Genomic DNA, 19,782 nt, shown 5'->3' with positions numbered 1-19,782 from the left:
TTATTTAATATAATTTTCTAATAAAGCAGTGTTCATGGAATTAAATTATTAAATTATTTTTGGCAAGTTTTTACTTTAAGCTTTATTCATTAATTCAAAAATATTTATTGGTTACCTACTATTTATTGCCATAGTACATTAATAATACATGTAATATGCTTTAGTTTGGGTTAAATGTTTTTATAAAACAAAAAGTTTTTTTTTGTCCTTTTTTATACAACTTTTGATGGAGTATGTATTGAATATCTGACATAGAGCCAGAAGGGATTGTAGAAAATGCTGAAATAATGGCAAGACATGAGAAGTGGTTGAGAGATGAATTTCTATGAAAAACTCTCTGGATAGGCCAGAATGACTGAGAATACCTGTTTTAAAAATTGGTGGTGATGACTCAGGAGATGATGCATGTCTACAGTGTTTTGTCAAGTATTATTTGCCTTGTTTCTCTCACAATTGTTCTCTCTTTAATATATCCTCTACACATTAGATTATTATTCTTTATGCATAAATTTGATGAACACTTCCTTATTCAAACCCCTTCCTTGACTCCCTACTACCTATAGAATAAAATCCAAGTTCTTTGAGACAGTCTAATTGTTCAGCCTCATTTCAACCATTTTCTATATATTCTATGGTTAGCCAAAATGACCTGCTTGCTTGTTCTTTGAATATGCCCAATTATTTTCTCCCCCCACCCCAGCTACATGGAGAAACACTTTTTGACTATTTTTGATATATTAAAATTCAGATTTTCTCCTTCTCTTCCCTTCCCCTCCTCTAAGACAGCAAATAATCTGAAATAGTTATACCCATACTTTCATGTAATGAAGTGATCTCTCACCTATAGAGTCCCATGATAGGTGAAAATCTGCCAAGTAGTGGCATTATATTTATTTTATCTTTTATATATATATTTTAAGACTTTATAAACCCTTCCCACTCTCCTATAAACCTTTTCAACACTCTTATTAATCTTTCCCACACTTTTACAAATACTTCATATGTTCTTAAACACTATACTCTTAAATCAATTTTTAATTTAAAATTTTTTTAAAATCCTGCAATATAACAAAAACTCCATGATACAGAATTAGATATATTAAAAAAAACTTGTGATACAGTGAAGCTGCAATAAGCAAACTGTGATATAGCAAGGGATGACTGTGCATATTTGCATATTGCTCATGTCATAATAGAAGACATATCACATATACAATAGAAATCTCATGAAGGAAATGTAGTGGAAGATGCAGTGCTTTGATCAGTACTCAGATTCCAACAATTTCTTTGTTGGCTGTTGATAGCATTTTCATCATGGCTCCCTTGCAGTCATTTTGGAGACTTGCTTTGCTGACAGTGGTTTAGTTTTTCACAGTTGATCATTGTATAAGATTTCTGTTACTGTATACATTGTTCTTCAAGTTCTGCTTAATTAATTCACTTTGCATCAGCTCATAAGAAGTCTTTCCAGATTTTTTTTGAGCCAATTGTATTCATTCTTCCTTACGGCTAATAGTATTCCATTACAACCACATATCACAACTTGTTCTTCTATTTCCCCAAATAATGGAAAACCCCTCATTTCTATTTCTTTGCCACAACAAAAGGCTGCTAAAAATGTTTTTGGTATAGGTAGGTCCTTTTCCCTTATCTCTGAACTCTGATATACACCCAGTACTGGTATTGCTGGGTCAAATGGTATGCATAGTTTTGTGGCCCATTGAGCCTGGTTCCATAATGCTTTCCTGAATGGTTGTATCAGTTCACAGTTCTACCAACAGTGTATTGGTGTTTCAATTTTCCTACATCCCCTCTAACATTTATAATTTTCCTTTTTCATCATGTTAGCCAATCTGGTAGGTGTAAGTTGGTATCTCAGAATTGTTTTAATTTGCATTTCTCTAATCAGTAATGACTTGGAACATTTTTTCATATAGCTATGGATAGTTTTAATTTCTTCCTCTGAGAACTACCTGTTCATATCCTTTGATCATTCATTTTTAGATTGGGGAATGTCCTACATTCTTATAAATTTAACTCAGTTCTTTATATGTTTGAGAAAGGAGGCTTTTATGAGAGATGCCTGCGCCTGCTATAAATTTTTTTCCAAATTTGTTGTTTTCCTTATAATTTTGGTTGAATTGGTTTTATTTGTACAAAACTTTAAAAAATTTAATGTAATCAAAAGTATCTTTCATTTTTATGTTTTTCTGTTTTGTTTGACCATAAATTCTTCCCTTATCCATAAGTCTGATAGGTAAACGTTTCCATTTTCCCCATATTTGTTTATGGTATTCTTTATTTCTAGATCTGGTATCCATTTTTAATTTATCTTGATGTATGGCATGAGATGTTGGTCCATGCCTCCTTAGATTTCTTAATAACTGGGGACTACTTATAAGATATATTATTGTGGGTATCCTTTTGCTCCTGTAAAAAATGATCTCAAAGTTTTATTGGATTGTAAGCTTAAAGTGACTGACCTATGATATAGCAGTTGTATGATATAGCATGTGATATAGCAGTTGTAAAAGAAAATACAGACTTTGGATTTCAGCAGGCACATTATGTGAAAACATTATAACATAGTAGTCATGTTCTCAAAGCTTCCTGGAAATGACTAGGAGAAACAATCAGTGACCCTTGATGAAGCTAGGAAATATATGCAAGCCTGTATTTTCTAGAGTCTTCAAGTTTTATGTTTTCTTTGAAAATATTTCTTTTTGTCAGCTTCATGTGTTTGTTTTTCCATTGAGTGTAACCAATCAGTCTTGGATGCTACTCTAAGAGATGCATAAAGTGACCATACGTCAGTCTCTTGCTTTGGTGGTATAAGTCCAACAAACCTTGCCTAGGCAACCCAACTCCATTTTGTCACCCAATTCTAAATATTCAATTATGGGGAACATGGAAAATCCCTTAAGTAAAATAACCAGTAAATGTTCAGATAGAAGTAAAGACCAATCCTCTATGTAAAGAATAATTCATTATCCCTTTGGTTTTATACCCAAAAGGAAGGTTAGGTGGAAAAGAATACTGGCAGTTTCATTGTGACGTTTCCATCTGTGGTCAAGTGCAAATACTTAAAGGGAGGCAGGCAAGTGTTTATAACATAAGATATAGACCTAATCTTTAGAGGTCAGGTGGGGAGGAGATTTTTCCAGGATTTAGAGGAAACTAATCACTACCAAATAGGCACTTAGGTAGAAAAGCAGAAATTCAGAACATGGATAAGTGACCATTATGCAGGAAGTTGTTGACCAAGAAATTAGAAATGCAGTATGTGACCATGTCCTCCAGTTAAAATTTAATTAAGAAACCTAATTACTTGAATGCTGGTGGTACATTTAAATTTAATTTAGACTATTCAGAATATTCCCTTCTGTGGAAATTTGGGTTTTGTACAACAATTATTGATAGAAAATGTATTTCATTTTTAAATTTGCTTTTTTCTTTCTAGAATGATGACTGAACTAGATAATCTGGACTATGTAAGTATGCTTTACTTTCAAAGTAAAATGGTCAGTTTCCTTTAGTAAGTGTGTAAGCAGCACTCTCTCATTTAGCTCATCTTAGAATTGATTGGATCACCTATAAAACACAAAAGGTGCAAGGCTCTCTAGTGATTTAGAAGAGATTCCTCAAGAGAGCTACATAGCTCTTGGAGTAAGTAGTAAAGGTATATAACCTGGGGCTCAAGCTTTTCATTTGCATAAAATTCTTCTTTAGTGGAGAGAATGATTGATTATTTGATGTTACTTGATATTCCAGGCTTACATGAGGAGTAGAGTTGGGGAAATCCTAGAAAGGACAAGTAGGAAACACTGAATAATCTTTTTCTTTTTACCATGGGGAAAATCTTATGCAAATGCAAGATTTAAGCTCTTACAGAAAATTTTAAATTAGCAACAGATTTCCTGTTTAGGTTTTATGGTGAAATCTTTTGATTCAGCTATTTTTATGTAATCTTTGAGATAGCTTCTTCTTTCATATTTAATATACAGATTTTAGAATACTTTTCTACTCTTTTTCTGGGTAGGAACTATCAGATCTTTGCATCTATGAACTTGGGTTTGTAGTTTTTAATGGTGCTGGAAATGTGGCCCAAGATAATCAGAGTAATTTCAACACTTAGGAAAGGATCAATTTTCCTGTTCTGTAAAATGAGGGGGTTGGACTAGATGATTTCTTTTTTTTTTTTAATTTTAATATTATTTTATTTGGTCGTTTTCATACATTATTCACTGGAAACAAAGATCGTTTTCTTTTCCTCCCCTCCCCTCTCCCCCCCCCCCCCCCCCCCCCCCGCCTTTCCCTCTCCCATAGCCGACGCATGATTCCACTGGTTATCACATGTGTTCTTGACTCGAACCCATTTCCCTGTTGTTGGAGTTTGCATTATAGTGTTCATTTAGAGTCTCTCCTCAGTCTTATCTCCTCCAACCCTGTAGTCAAGCAGTTGCTTTTCAGCAGTGTTTTTACTCCCACAGTTTATCCTCTGCTTGTGGGTAGTATTTTTTTTTAGATCCCTGCAGATTGTTCAGGGATTGCATTGATACTAATGGAGAAGTCCATCACCTTCGATTGTACCACAATGTATCAGTCTCTGTGTACAATGTTTTCCTGGTTCTGCTCCTCTCGCTCTGCATTACTTACTGGAGGTTGTTCCAGTCTCCATGGAACTTCTCCACTTTATTATTCCTTTTAGCACAATAGTATTCCATCACCAACATATACCACAATTTGTTCAGCCATTCCCCAATTGAGGGGCATCCCCTCGTTTTCCAATTTTTGGCCACCACAAAGAGCGCAGCTATGAATATTTTTGTACAAGTCTTTTTGTCCATTATCTCTTTGGGGTACAAGCCCAGCAGTGCTATGGCTGGATCAAAGGGCAGACAGTCTTTTATCGCCCTTTGGACATAGTTCCAAATTGCCCTCCAGAATGGTTGGATCAATTCACAACTCCACCAGCAATGAATTAATGTCCCCACTTTGCCACATCCCCTCCAGCATTCATTACTTTGCATAGCTGTCATGTTAGCCAATCTGCTAGGTGTGAGATGGTACCTCAGAGTTGTTTTGATTTGCATCTCTCTGATTATAAGAGATGTAGAGCACTTTTTCATGTGCTTATTAATAGTTTTGATTTCTTTGGCTGAGAATTGCCTGTTCATGTCCCTTGCCCATTTGTCAATTGGAGAATGGCTTGATTTTTTGTACAGTTGATTTAGTTCTTTATAAATTTTAGTAATTAAACCCTTGTCAGAGGTTTTTATGAAGATTGTTTCCCAATTTGTTGCTACCCTTCTGATTTTGGTTACATTGGTTTTGTTTGTACAAAAACTTTTTAATTTGATGTAATCCAGATTATTTATTTTGCATTTTGTAATTCTTTCTAATTCTTGCTTGGTTTTGAAGTATTTCCCTTCCCAAAGGTCTGACATGTATACTATTCTGTGTTCGCCTAATTTTCTTATAGTTTCCTTCTTTATGTTCAAGTCATTCATCCATTTTGAATTTATCTTGGTGTAGGGTGTGAGGTGTTGATCTAAGCCTAATCTTTCCCACACTGTCCTCCAATTTTCCCAACAGTTTTTATGAAATAGTGGATTTTTGTCCCAAAACCTGGGATCTTTGGGTTTGTCATATACTGTCTTGCTGAGGTTGCTTGCCCCAGGTCTATTCCACTGATCCTCCTTTCTGTCTCTTAGCCAGTACCAAATTGTTTTGATGACTGCTGCTTTATAATATAGTCTGAGATCTGGGACTGCAAGACCCCCTTCCTTTGTATTTTTTTTTCATTAATTCCCTGGATATCCTTGATCTTTTGTTCTTCCAAATGAACTTTGTTATATTTTTTTCTAAATCAGTAAAAAAAATTTTTGGAAGTTCCATGGGTATGGCACTAAATAGATAGATGAGTTTGGGTAGGATGGTCATTTTTATTATATTGGCTCGTCCTACCCATGAGCAGTTAATGTTCTTCCAATTGTTCAAGTCTAGTTTTAGTTGTGTGGAAAGTGTTTTGTAGTTGTGTTCATATAGATCCTGTGTTTGTCTCGGGAGATAGATTCCTAAGTATTTTATTTTGTCTTGGGTAATTTTGAATGGGATTTCTCTTTCTAGTTCTTGCTGCTGAGCTGTGTTGGAATTATATAGAAATGCTGATGACTTATGTGGGTTTATTTTGTATCCTGCAACTTTGCTAAAGTTGTTGATTATTTCAATTAGCTTTTTGGTTGAGTCTCTAGGATTCTTTAAGTAGACCATCATGTCATCTGCAAAGAGTGATAATTTGGTCTCCTCCTTGCCTATTTTGATGTCTTCAATTTCTTTTTCTTCTCTAATTGCTACTGCTAGTGTTTCTAATACAATGTCAAATAATAGAGGTGATAATGGGCATCCTTGTTTCACTCCTGGTCTTAATGGGAATGGATTTAGTTTATCCCCATTGCAGATGATATTAGCTGATGGTTTTAGATATATACTGTTTATTATTTTTAGGAATGACCCTTCTATTCCTATGCTTTCTAGTGTTTTTAGTAGGAATGGGTGTTGTATTTTATCAAAGGCTTTTTCTGCATCTATTGAGATAATCATGTGATTCTTGTTGGTTTGCTTGTTGATGTGGTCAATTATGTGGATAGTTTTCCTAATGTTGAACCAGCCCTGCATCCCTGGTATGAATCCTACTTGATCATGGTGGATGACCCTTCTAATCACTTGCTGGAGTCTTTTTGCTAGTATCCTATTTAAGATTTTTGCATCTATATTCATTAGGGAGATTGGCCTATAGTTTTCTTTCTCTGTTTTTGGCCTGCCTGGCTTTGGAATTAGTACCATGCTTGTGTCATAAAAGGAGTTTGGTAGGACTCCCTCTTTGCTTATTATGTCAAATAGTTTGTATAATATTGGGGTTAACTGTTCTCTGAATGTTTGATAGAATTCACTGGTGAATCCATCAGGCCCTGGGGATTTTTTCTTAGGCAGTTCTTTGATGGCTTGATGGATTTCAATTTCTGATATGGGATTATTTAAGAAAACTATTTCTTCTTCTGTTAGTCTAGGCAATTTATATTTTTGTAAATATTCATCCATATCACCTAGGTTGGTATATTTATTGCCATATAGTTGGGCAAAGTAGTTTTTAATGATTGCCTTAATTTCCTCTTCATTTGAGGTGAGATCCCCCTTTTCATCCTTGATGCTATTAATTTGCCTTTCTTCTTTCCTTTTTTTAATTAAATTAACCAGTACTTTGTCTATTTTGTCTGTTTTTTCAAAGTACCAGCTTCTAGTCTTGTTTATTAGCTCAATAGTTCTGTCACTTTCTATTTTATTAATTTCTCCCTTAATTTTTAGGATCTCTAGTATGGTTTTCTTCTGGGGGTTTTTAATTTGTTCATTCTCAAGTTTTTTTATTTGCATTTCCAATTCCTTGGTCTCTGTCCTCCCTAATTTGTTAATATATGCACTCAGGGATATGAATTTTCCTCTAAGTACTGCCTTGGCTGCATCCCATAAGGTTTGAAAGGATGTTTCGCCGTTGTCATTTTCTTCAACGAAATTGTTAATTGTTTCTATGATTTCTTCTCTAACTATCCGATTTTGGAGTATCATGTTATTTAATTTCCAATTAATTTTTGATTTGGGTCTCCATGTACCCTTGCCGATCAATATTTTAATTGCCTTGTGATCTGAAAAGGCTGCAGTTAATATTTCTGCTTTTCTGCATTTAAGTGCCATGTTTCTATGACCTAGTGTATGATCTATTTTTGTGAATGTGCCATGTGGTGCTGAAAAGAAGGTGTATTCTTTTTTGTCCCTATTTATTTTTCTCCATATGTCTATTAATTCTAATTTTTCTAAGATTTCATTCACCTCTTTTACCTCTTTCTTATTTATTTTTTGATTTGATTTATCTAAATTTGATAGTGGTTGGTTCAAGTCTCCCACTAATATGGTTTTACTTTCTAATTCCTCCTTCAATTCTCCTAGTTTCTCTATTAAAAATTTGGATGCTATATCATTTGGTGCATACATGTTGATTAGTGATATTTCCTCATTGTCTATACTTCCTTTTAGCAGAATATATTTACCTTCCCTGTCCCTTTTGATCAGGTCTATTTGTACTTTGGCTTTGTCAGATATCATGATTGCAACTCCTGCCTTCTTTCTATCGGTTGAGGCCCAAAAGGTCTTACTCCAACCTTTAATTCTAACCTTGTGAGTGTCAACCCGTCTCATATGTGTTTCTTGAAGACAACATATGGTAGGGTTTTGGGTTCTAATCCAATCTGCTATTTGTCTGCGTTTTATGGGTGAGTTCATCCCATTCACGTTCAAAGTTATGATTGTTATTTGTGGATTCGCTGGCATTTTGATGTCTTCCCCTAGTTCTGACCTTTCTTCTTTAGCTTTCTCCTTTTGAACCAGTGATTTACTTTAGGTCAGTCCCCCTAGTCCCCTCCCTTGAGATGCTTCCCTTTCTAGCCCCTCCCTTTTTATGCTCCCTTCCCCTCCCCCCTCTCCTTCCCTCCCTTTTTGTACTCCCTCCCCCCTCCCCCTCCTTAATTTTCCTTTCTTTCTTGCCCTAATGGATAAGATAGAATTCAGGATCCCACTGGATCTAGGTGTTCTTCCCTCTCAGATTTGATTTCACTGAGAGTAAGGTTTAAGTAATTCCACTTCACGCTCTCTTCCTCTCCTTCTCATATGAGAGTTCTTCCCCTCCCCTTCCCATGTGTATCTTTATATGGGAAAGTTTATTCTATTGATTCCCCCCTATTTCTTGAAGTTAATCTTAGTATTATCACGGTTCCCCCCTCCCTTTTCCTTGTTTTGCCCCAACTTTCCCCAAATCTTCTTAATTCCCCAATCTTTCCCTATGCATGTTTCTTCTAACTACTCTTATGATGATACAATTTATGAGAGTTACACAAAACATTTTCCCCACATATTAATATATATAATTTGATGTAAATGTAGTCCTTATAGAAGAGAGTTTGACTTAAAGAGAAAGATAAGATTTATCTCCTTTTCCCTTTCTTTCATATTTACCTTTTCATGTTTCTCTTGCTTTCTGTGCTTGGATATCGAACTTTCCACAGAGCTCTGGTCTTTTCTTAGCAAATGCTTGGAAATCTTCCATTTTGTTGAATGCCCATACTTTCCCCTGGAAGTATATAGTCAGTTTTGCTGGGTAGTTGATTCTTGGTTGGAGACCCAGCTCTCTTGCCTTTCTAAATATCGTGTTCCATGCTTTGCGGTCTCTTAGTGTGTTAGCCGCTAAGTCGTGTGTGATCCTTATGGGAGCCCCCTTATATCTGAAGCTCTTCTTCTTGGCTTCTTGTAGGATTTTCTCCTTTACTTGGAAGCTCTTGAATTTGGCAATTACATTCCTAGGCGTTGTCTTTTGGGGATTTAGTATAGAAGGTGTTCTATGAATCCTTTCTATTTCTATTTTGCCCCCTTGCTCCAGAACGTGGGGGCAATTTTCTTTTATAATCTCCTCTAGAATAATATCCAATTTGTTGTTTACCTCTGGTTTTTCTGGGAGACCGATGATATGGAGATTTTCTCGTCTTCCTCTGTTCTCCAGGTCCGTGACCTTCTCAGTGAGATATTTTCTGTTTTCTTCCAATTCATTAATTATTTGGGTTTGCTTTATTGATTCTTGCTGTTTTATCATCTCACTTTCTTCGAGGTGCTTAATTCTGGTCATTAGGGACTGGATTTGCTTTTCAGCCTTGTCTGCCCTTCTATTGGATGCTTCGAGTTCTTTTTCCAATTGAGCAGTCTTATCTGTCAGACAGCTGATCTCTTTCTCCCATTTTTCTTTCCAGAAGGTTTCCATCTTTTGGATACGTTCCAGTTTGAGATCTTCCAGAGCTTGTTTATAGTTTCCATTTTGGGAGGCGTGTTCTGAATTTTTTTGGATTTCCTCCTCATTCTCCTCTTTTCCTTGGGTACTTCCACCATAAAAGTTTTCAATAGTCACTTTTTTCCCTTTCTTCCTGGAGGCTTGATTTTGGGCCATGTGAGCCATCCCTTTGGTGGTTTTATTTCCCTTTCCTTTTTGGTCTGGGGTCTGGGTTATAAGAGCGGTTTTTCTGTGAATTTAGGTTGCTTCAGACTAGTTCTTCCCAGCCTCCGAGCCCAGGTATTCAGCTCCGCCCAGATAATCAGCGCGCGTTGTTCAGAGCAGCCCGCCCCAAGTCCAGGTCCGCTGGATTCTCCAGTGAAAGCGCCCTGAGACGTTTTTTCCTGGCAGTCCCCAGATCCCAAGGACCCTGGAGTGCCCCCCCAGACAGAGACGCTCCCCACTCACTCGCTGTCCTGGTGAGCGCTCAGGTAGCTCACTCTGGTTTAGTGGGGGAGGTGGGGTGGGGGAAGGGCGGCTCAGTTCACTTTTCTGTGCAAGCTTTTCCTTCTTATTTTAGTGTGGAAATGTTCAAGCCCCACGTACCTTTGCCTCTGTGGGGTACTGGGGAGTCCTTCTGTTCCTCCAAAGGTGATTTTATGCTCCTTTGATGTAGTCTATTTTGTTCGGTGCTGGGGAGAGGAAGCGTGCGGCGTCTAGATTGCAGCCATGATTACCCGGAAGTCTCTGGACTAGATGATTTCTAAGGTTCATTCTAACTCCAAGATTCTGTAATTCTATAACTCAGGAGTAAGTTCTGTTTTGGGAAAAATCCTGGGAATGGCTTGATACCTCATTATGAAAAGATTCTGTTATAGATTCTTGTAAATTATAGACCTGGTTGGTAAGCAGTTCAAGTAGATTTGTTGACTTGGAAACACAGTACTGTTTCATAGATTTTTTTTTCTATTTGTGACTAGTTCTGATGGGGCAAATTTATTGCTCTTAACCAGAATAACAATAGACATTCTAATGTAGAAAAAGCTGAATATATCAACAGTATATTTTTGAAGAACCCCCTGCCCCAATTATATTGAAGTATATTTAGGAGAGTAAAATATACAATAATGAGCCACTTAGAGATTTAAATTTAAGATTTTACTAAAGATAACTTTTCATATTGCTAAATTTTGAACATGGACAAACTTCTGATCTGATATAAAAATATTCAGGATATTTGTATAGTTATTACACTAGCATATTATACTATTAATATTGTATTGAGTCCAAATTCTCTAATCTGTTACAATGTCCTTTTTAATCATAGGTATCTCCTTTTCCTGCTTTTAGGCTACACATTCTATTTTCCTCTGTCTCATTATTGAAACTAAATTACACACTGCTTATATAAGAAGTAATTATGTTCTAAGTAACCCTTATATTTTCCTAGCTATTACTTAATAAAATTTAATGTGAAGAAATGAAATCCCTTTATGAAAATATTTTGAATTTCTTCCTCAATGTTACCATGTGATCATAGATTAAAGGCCACTGATTCCAACTTGCTCATATTGGAACTGTTTTAGAAGACTTTCCTAGCATTCCTCAGACCACTCAGATTCAGAAATTTACAGAATAAGCACAATGTTTTAAGACTCCAAAATGTAACAGGTGCTTGGAAAGGTACTTTGATTAACTACTGGTAAATTTATATATAAAAATGAGCCAAATTTCCTAAACTCTCTTCTCCAAAAAATAGAACAAAAATTATTTCTTAAATACATAATCCATTTTCTTTTATTTACTACTTCTGCATGTGCAGGCCACTTTTTAAAGGGTAATATATGTGTTGATTTTTTTTTTTGAGGAAGAGGAGGTTATATGTTAAATGTCCCCAGCTTGATATAGCTGATGAATAAGTAATTATTAACCTATTGAAAAAAAACAAAAATCACTCCTTTCATTTTGAAGATATTACAGTAAACCTGATGAATATAAGTAGGACAAGAAGTTAGTGAAGTAAATTCGAGACTTTTCCAAGTAAGATTTACATAGAATCCAAAAATGTAGAATCACAGTCCTTCCTCTCCTGCTAGTTTTGTTCAGGTTTATTTATTGTTTTAAAAGGAAGTGGTAGTTAAAAAAATAAATCTCAAAATTTAACATTTTATAAAAAAATTTAATGCTATTATATTCCACTAAAATTCTACTTCACCACAGTGTATGGATGATCTTGAGTTTTCAAAATCTTTGTCTGTGGAATGCAAACCCTGATAGGTTCTGTCCAGTTTGAAGAGGTTCCCACTAAGAACCCAGAAAGGTACTGTCATATGCATACCAGCATATCTATTAGAAGAACTCTTTGCCAGAGGATTTTTAGCTACCAAATGATTATTTTTTATCTTGGCTGGAGTAACCTGTGAAAATATTCTGATCATGCATAAGCTTTTTGCAATATGTTGATAGAGAGAGTATCCATAATGAAACCATAGATCTGTTGAAGTATTGAAGGACTCCCAGTTATGTAATGTTTATGTTGAAAGCATTCTACATCAAGCATTATGATATAGAACTAGGTAGCAAGTGTCCCAAACAAGGGTAACTTGGAGCCCAACTTACCTGCTTGTTTTAAAGATAGGAAACTGAGCATTGTTTTTGCATTAATTTCTTATTATCTTGTTATTATTAACTTGTGATCTGAGATCTTCTTGTATCTTTCATTGCTTTAAAAATGTAACATTTGCTTTTAGAAATACAAGGTGATTCAATCTGATTTAGAGCTGGTAACAGAGGACAGAATGATTTTTGAGAATGAACTACGAAGAATTAAAGGTCCTGAAAAAATAGAGGTTAGTATGATTTTAGAGTTTAAAAATAATGATTAAAAATAATAGTAATTTTGGGGCAGGGCATCAGAAAGATGTTTCAAGAAATGTTTTTGGTTATCCCTAATATGTCTATTTGAAACAGTTTAGCTTTTAAAATCATGAAATAAGACAACACCACTATCTCAAGCTAATGTTTTTCAACAGTTGATATTAACTGTCAGATAAACTTAAAAAAGGAAGCAGCTAGGTAGCAAGACACTTATTTAACTATGTGACCTTGAGTAAGTCACTTACCTTCTGTTTGCTTTAATCCACTGGAGAAGGGACCAGCAAACCATTCCAGTATCTTTGCCCAAAAAAACCCCACAGACAGTTTTCCACAGGACCATGAAAAGTCAGACATGACTGACTGACTGAACAACAACAACAACAAAAAACCTTAAAATAATATTACTGTTATCTACAGTAGCTTTTATTCACTCATTCAACATTTATTAAATGCCTAAAATATGCAAGCCAGTAGGGCATATACTATAGGGAAAAGAGAGTTGACCTTAGAGCTAGGAAGATTTGGGTGCCTACATCACCTGCCCTGGAGATATAGATGATTTGTTTATGACACAATATAGATATAAGTAGATACATGAATGTAAAAGGTTATAAAATATATTATACATGATATACATATACAATTATAATATATTATCCATGGCATGTGATGTGTATGTATATATATATATATAAGGTTATAGCATACAGTACATGTTTTATGTGGTATTAAGAAAGTTAGAGTATATTGTGACATGTGATATATAATGTTATAGCATATACTACATGTTACATGTGATAAATGTTTATAACGAGGATTTCTCACATATGATATACAAATCTTTCCAACTCTGAGGTCAGCGCTCTTCTCCCTATAGCAGCATTGGTGAAGGTTTTCAAGTCTAAGTGACTAAATTGAAACTTCAAGCCACCTGTGAGCCAGAGAGCTGAGGGAGGACATGTTTGAGCCACTGGACATAGGGGCAGGGCATACAAAAATGTCCTGAGGCAATGGGAAGAGGGGGGATGGGGCCACTTCCCCTCTCCCCATCTGGGCATGCATGCCAGTACTTCACCAGTGCTGCCCTATAGCATATGCCCCACTGACTTGCAAATAGTAAGCAATTAATAAGTATGTTGGTTGTTCAATCCTGAGCAAGTGGCTAAACTTCTTAGACCCTCAGGTAATTCTCACAGGACTGGAGGCTGCAGAACAATAGCTGCTTTGTACTGGGTCAGGAAATCTCATGTGGAATACCTTAAACCAATGAAATTACAATTCTGCCTCATCTCCTTTTGCTCTCTTCGCCTCCTATCCCTCACCCCTTGCCTTTGCCAATTATAAGGCAGTAAATCTCAAGACATTGATGAAACAATTACCTTGACCCAGGCATTGTTTTATGTTTTTGGGATACAAAGAAAGGCTAAAATATGATGAAAGAAAAGACTAAAAATTAAAGACTAAAGACTAAAAAATGATCCCAGCCCCAAAGAAGTGTTCTAATGGTGGGAACCACATGCAAATAACTATGTACATCAAAGATACAAGCAAGGCTCAGTGAATAGAGCACCAGGTCTAGTCAGGAGATCTTGGGTTTAAATCTGCACTTAGACACTTCCCAGTTGTGTGATCTTGGATAAGTCATCGGTCTCCAACTGCCTAGGATTTACTGCTCTTTTGCTTTAGAGTTAATACTAGTATTGATTCTAAGACAAAAGCTAAAGATTGTTTATTTTTTAAGGATATAAACAAGGTAAATAGGAGATTATCTCAGAGATAAAAGACTAATAACAAGGGATCCAGGGAAGGTCTCCTGTAGAAAATAGCATTTGAATTGAGTCTTGAAGGAAGCCGAGGAAGCCGATGGAGGTAAGGAGAAGAACATTCTAGCCTTGGGGAGTCAACCAGTGCAAATGCCCTGACTCTGGGAGTCTCAGGTCACATGTAAGGAATGGGAATTAGGCCAGTGTACTTGGATGATTGAAGACATCAAGGGAAGTATGATGAAAGAAGGCTAGAAAGATAGAAAGGGGTCTGTTGTGAAGGACTTTAATGCTAAAGAGGATTTTCTACTTGCTCCCCAAGCTCCGGGAGTTTGTGGTGTTGGGGATTTGGAGGAAGTGTGATATGATCAAACCTGAGCCTTAAGATTACTCTGGCAAATGAGTGGAGGGTGAATTGGTACGGAAAAATACTGGAGGCAGGGAGACCAGAAGGCTATGGCAATAGTCCAGGCAAAAGTTGAGAAGGAAGGAGGATGATGGGCAGATATTTATTTGGGAAAGTAAAAATCACAAGATTTGTTAACAGATTGGATATACGAATCAAGTACATCCATTACCCTACAGTAACTAATAATAATAATAAGCAACTCTTCTCCCTGTGATAAAAATCCTTCATAATTTATCTCTACTTTATTTGTCCAGGCTGATCATATGTTATTCCCCATCATAAACTGTGGTCTTGACAACTTGACCTTGTAGGTGGTTCTCGCTCATGTCATTTCCCATATTTTCACAGACCTGGAAGTCTCTCTCATTCTGCTTTTTGGAATTCTTGGCTTCCTTCCATGTTCATCCTCCTCCATGAGGCTAGTGTCCCCATGTCCCAAATTAACTTATGTTGACTTTGTGTATATACTTGTACATTACCTTTCCCCACAAGGTGAATGTAAGCAGAGACTCTTTTCTTTTTTATCTTTGTATTTTCAGCACCTGGTACAATTCCTGAAACACAAAAGATGTTTAATAAATGTTTATTGAGGCATGCAGGTAGTTCAATGGATAGAATTCTAGACCTGGCATCAGAGACACCTGAATATAGCCTTAACACAATTACTAGCTGTGTAACTCTGGGAAAGTCATTTTACTTTTATCTGTATCAGCTTTCTCATCTATGAACTAGGAATAATAATTGAACAGCTAGCCAGAGTAGTTATGAGGATAGAATGAGATATTATTTATAAAAGCAGTTTTAAACCTTAAGATGCTATATATTGTTATTATTATGTAGTATTTCTGGTACTGCCTTCCTTGCCTCTTTTTAAAGACATGCTAAATAAACTATACATATTGTGGTGCTCCTAGAGCTTTTGAGCTTGAAATTGGCAGTACCTTCAGGAAATACTTTCTGTTACAATTTTGGTAGAGAGGTAGGTCTTGAGGATTTAAGGACATTCTTTAGTAAGTCCTGAAGGTTCTAGGGGAGAGAGATAGGAAGAAGGGAAGAGAAAAGGAGATAGACAGACAGATGTATAACTAATTTTTTGTGAATTACTAATTATTTGAGGCTTTCAGAATATTGAGAGATTTTCAAAATATGCTTGACACAAAGCCTTATACAAAGTAGGTGTCCCAAAACTGAAGGGAAAAGTTAATAATAATAATAATAATAATAATAAATATAATAAATGAATATAGAGAACATTTTAGAAACAAGTAAATGGATATAAGTATTCTGATAAAGCATGTTTTTTTTTAATGGAAAGCTGTGTTTTCCTTTTATCTTAGTTCTTTGTAAGCTATGTCCCCTATAAAGAGGGTGTTGCTATCATCATGAAAATAATTACCATAGTAGTTAACTGAATGACAAAATGAACCTAGCATTGGCAGAGCAGAAGAGTAGAATAGTAGGCCTTGTAGACTTTATTCTAAGGACATGACATACACTAAGACTATTTGATATTGATGGAAATCACAGCGGCAGACTAAAAAACAAAATACAAAGGAACCTAGATAGACATTTGCCTATATTGGGCTGGACAAAAAGGACTTTAAGAAAATTGGGGCTTATTGTCATTATTGGTGACATTGGGAGCATTATTTGATGAGTAGTCACAGATTAAAATTGGGCATTCTTGACATACTGAATTTCTGATTAAAGGGAAGGTATGCCCTAAGGGACAAAAACCTATCTGGCATTTTGCTGGGAGTTATATTGCCTATTCAATCTAAATGTTGTAATAATGTGATATGACTCGAATAAAAGCATGATTTTTCCTAGAATATTTAAAGCATTAAATATTTTCCATATGTATAACATCTATAAGTTTTTTGGTGTCTAAAGATACATGGTAAGTATAATCAACCTGTAGTGTTACTAAAGATGGTGCCTGAGAATCAGAATAAAAGACATTATTTGAGTACATATATGGATGGGGAAAGTTGCCCACCAATCAAGTAATGAAAAGGAAAGGATAGCATATCTCTATCAATATACCCAGACAGTAAAAGAGTGTAGCCCCTGTACACTGGGAAGATCCTCTATGGAGGGTTTATGAGAAAACATGAATCACACAGGGTGAAAAATGTGGAGAGGCTGTGTTTTCCATCAGTGGAGTACATGTCAACATCACTGAAATCACAAATTCATCATAATATTCAAATAAAGTTGTAATAACTATTGTTTACCAAACTAATTGGGTTATTTAACTTCCTTTAGTTATGCAATAGGACAAAGAGTAAGATATTCCTATTAAACATCTTACCACATCACAGATTCTAATTCACTGATCCAATGCTGTCCCCTCTGTTTCATTATGATGAACAACAAGGATTTCTGTTCTTAAGCAAACAATTGTTGGGTTAAATGGATTAAAAGACACCCTCAGTAGATGAGGAGGGGGGTATAGGAGGGGGAAAATAAGGTAGGATACCACCCTGTGATGGGAGACTCTAGGATCCCATGTAGCCAACCAATGCTGGTGAAACTACTTACTCCTAGAAGAATTAAGCCATGTGATAGGTGCCTACTTTAACTCATTATTTTTAGGCAACTGAGCCAATTGTTTAATCATATTTGACATATAAGTAGCCTGATTACTGAGGGGGTGAAGGTAGAATGATAATTCTCACTGCAAATAAATAGATGCTTTTGAGAAGAGGACTGAATGAAAGGAAATGACTTGGCCAAGATCAAAGGAAGATTGATTTTTTTCTGAAATTGATGCTGAGCTGAGGTGAAGAGCAAATTGAAGCCAAGTCTCTCTTAGCTCATAATTGGAGCTAGAAAATATCTCAGAGACCACTTTGTCTACACACCCAATTTTACAAGAAGAAAATATAAACTTAGATTAGGGTGAGAATAAGAACCAGAGCCCAGAACTCTTGACTTCTAGTTTCTTTAAGTGACCTTTTGAAATTTGGCCTCTGCCTAAAGAGGCACTGACTCTTACAGAGCAATGACTGTCTGGGTTAATCATGGTAAACTACTGAGCAAGAGAAAAATCTCATCCTCTTAGATGTACCCTAGCCCCAAATTCATCCCTACTCCTTTATTTCATGAGAAACTTTGAGTTGATTTGGTAGATATTTTGAGATACTTGAGATAGAACACAGAAGAGTGCCGATGAAGGAATAATCCTTCAACATTCCCTCCTTTTCCTTCTAGTCAATGAGGTGATTTGTGAAAAATCACTGATTTGGTTAGAGAGGGAATTGGCTCCATAGGCTAGGGTTGTAACTCTCCTCTCACTCCTAGTTTGCATCCTACCAGTGATGGTTTCTATTTTCTCTCTTTTCACTCAACCAACAGTGTCTGATCTTGTCTTTTCCTTTAAGGGAGTACAAGCAATGTCATTAGTCCTTTAAATTTCCTAGTACAAATTTTATTCCCTGGGAAAAATTTTCTCTTCTGAGGCAAAGCCCTAATCATCATGTTCTAGGTTTTAACTCCAGGATTGACTAAGTATAAAGTGGAAAATGTATCCCCTGATAGCACCATATAAAGATTTTTAAAAATTTATCAAAATGATCATATGTGCTTATTTGTTATGGCTTTATCATTATCTAGCAATTGCTACAGAGAGAAAAGAGAAACTCAGAATTACAAGGCCTTAAAAGATCAGAAAGAAGGTCAACCAAAGATTTAACTAAAACTGGAGAACCAGATAGGTAAGAAATAACAGAATATAGGATAATTTTTTAAAAGATTCACATTGCTTCCATGTATTTTGTATTTCAGCTGAGCTCTACTGTTCTTTCTCCTTTGACCATGGCACTCTCATCACTATGTACTTTGGATCATACTATTACCTAAACTTGGAATTCTCTTACCTCCCTTTACTTATTGAATCCTTATACATCCTTTAGTTCAAATGCCACCTCCTCTAGGAGGCCCTTCCCAGTTGGTATATATGCCTTCCCTACCACACAAGACATAAAACTTGGTGTTATAATTTGTAAATGTATTCATCATATAACATTGAATATTATAGTTGTGTGTGCTAGTAATTAGTATTTTATCTTTACTCTTTCTTCCTCCTCCTCACTGCAATGAGGGTGTAAGTTCCATGAGGGTAGGAATTTATGTGAACTATAAATCTTCCCAGGGACCTAGAACAATAGATATTTAATCTATATTTTATCATAGAGTAAGGATAACTTCAGGGGGCAATGAGGTAGCTCAGTGACTTAAAAGTCAGGACCAGAGAAAGGAGGTTCTGGGTTCAAATCTAGCCTTATTTCTTAGCTGGGTGACTCTGGACAAGTCACTTCCCCCCCCCCCCCCCCCCCCCCCCCGCCTAAACCTTGCCACTCTTTTCCTTTGGAACCAATACACAATATTGATTCTAAGACAGAAGGTAAGGGTTTAAAAAATAATAGCAAAGTTCAGAATCTGCCATGTAAAACGAGGCCCTATTTGTATACGGGAAAATGGACTCACAACAGATTATGAAGGGTTTTAAATATCATACAGAGGAGTTTTAAATTTATCCCAAGAGCAACCTCACAAACCACTCTTATGTTCTGAAGTCTATGTTCTCCTCTTAGCAGAATGTAATGGTAGTTATATGTTGTTACTACATCCTGTTTTAAGTTCGTTTGTGTTATAAATACTATTGTAAGGATCCTGTGTTTAATAGTTTTAATAATTGCTATTTTAAAGTATTATTTGAGTCTTGAGAGTATGGATCTCCAACTGGTATTATACCAGATCTCTAGATCAATTTGGATATTGTTATCTAACCATGACATTGAATACTGTTACAATTATTCAGTTCTATAAAAATGTTTTACAGTTGACTCTATATGTCATATGTC

The 19,782-nt window shown here is 35.8% G+C and overlaps 1 protein-coding gene across 4 annotated transcripts in view; it reads left to right on the top strand.

Moving 5' to 3' along the window:
- The window catches only part of CCDC7 (coiled-coil domain containing 7), a 291,747-nt gene that overhangs the window by 205,171 nt on the left and 66,794 nt on the right, over nt 1–19,782 (top strand). For 3 of the 4 annotated variants that reach the window (XR_008912401.1, XM_007504770.3, XM_007504774.3), the window contains exons 11-13: nt 3,461–3,491; nt 12,616–12,714; nt 18,533–18,633. Coding sequence is in view for 2 of the 4 variants with exons in the window: in XM_007504770.3 (XP_007504832.2) it covers nt 3,461–3,491; nt 12,616–12,714; nt 18,533–18,633 (231 nt within the window). In the remaining 2 variants the exon portion in view is untranslated. The remainder of the gene's footprint in view (nt 1–3,460; nt 3,492–12,615; nt 12,715–18,532; nt 18,634–19,782) is intronic. The other variant, XR_008912402.1, reaches the window with a different exon arrangement.

This window comes from Monodelphis domestica, chromosome 5, assembly GCF_027887165.1.
Source record: "Monodelphis domestica isolate mMonDom1 chromosome 5, mMonDom1.pri, whole genome shotgun sequence".
Lineage (NCBI taxonomy): Eukaryota > Metazoa > Chordata > Mammalia > Didelphimorphia > Didelphidae > Monodelphis > Monodelphis domestica.
Note: the sequence above shows the minus strand (reverse complement) of the source record. Positions and strands in the feature narration are given on the sequence as shown.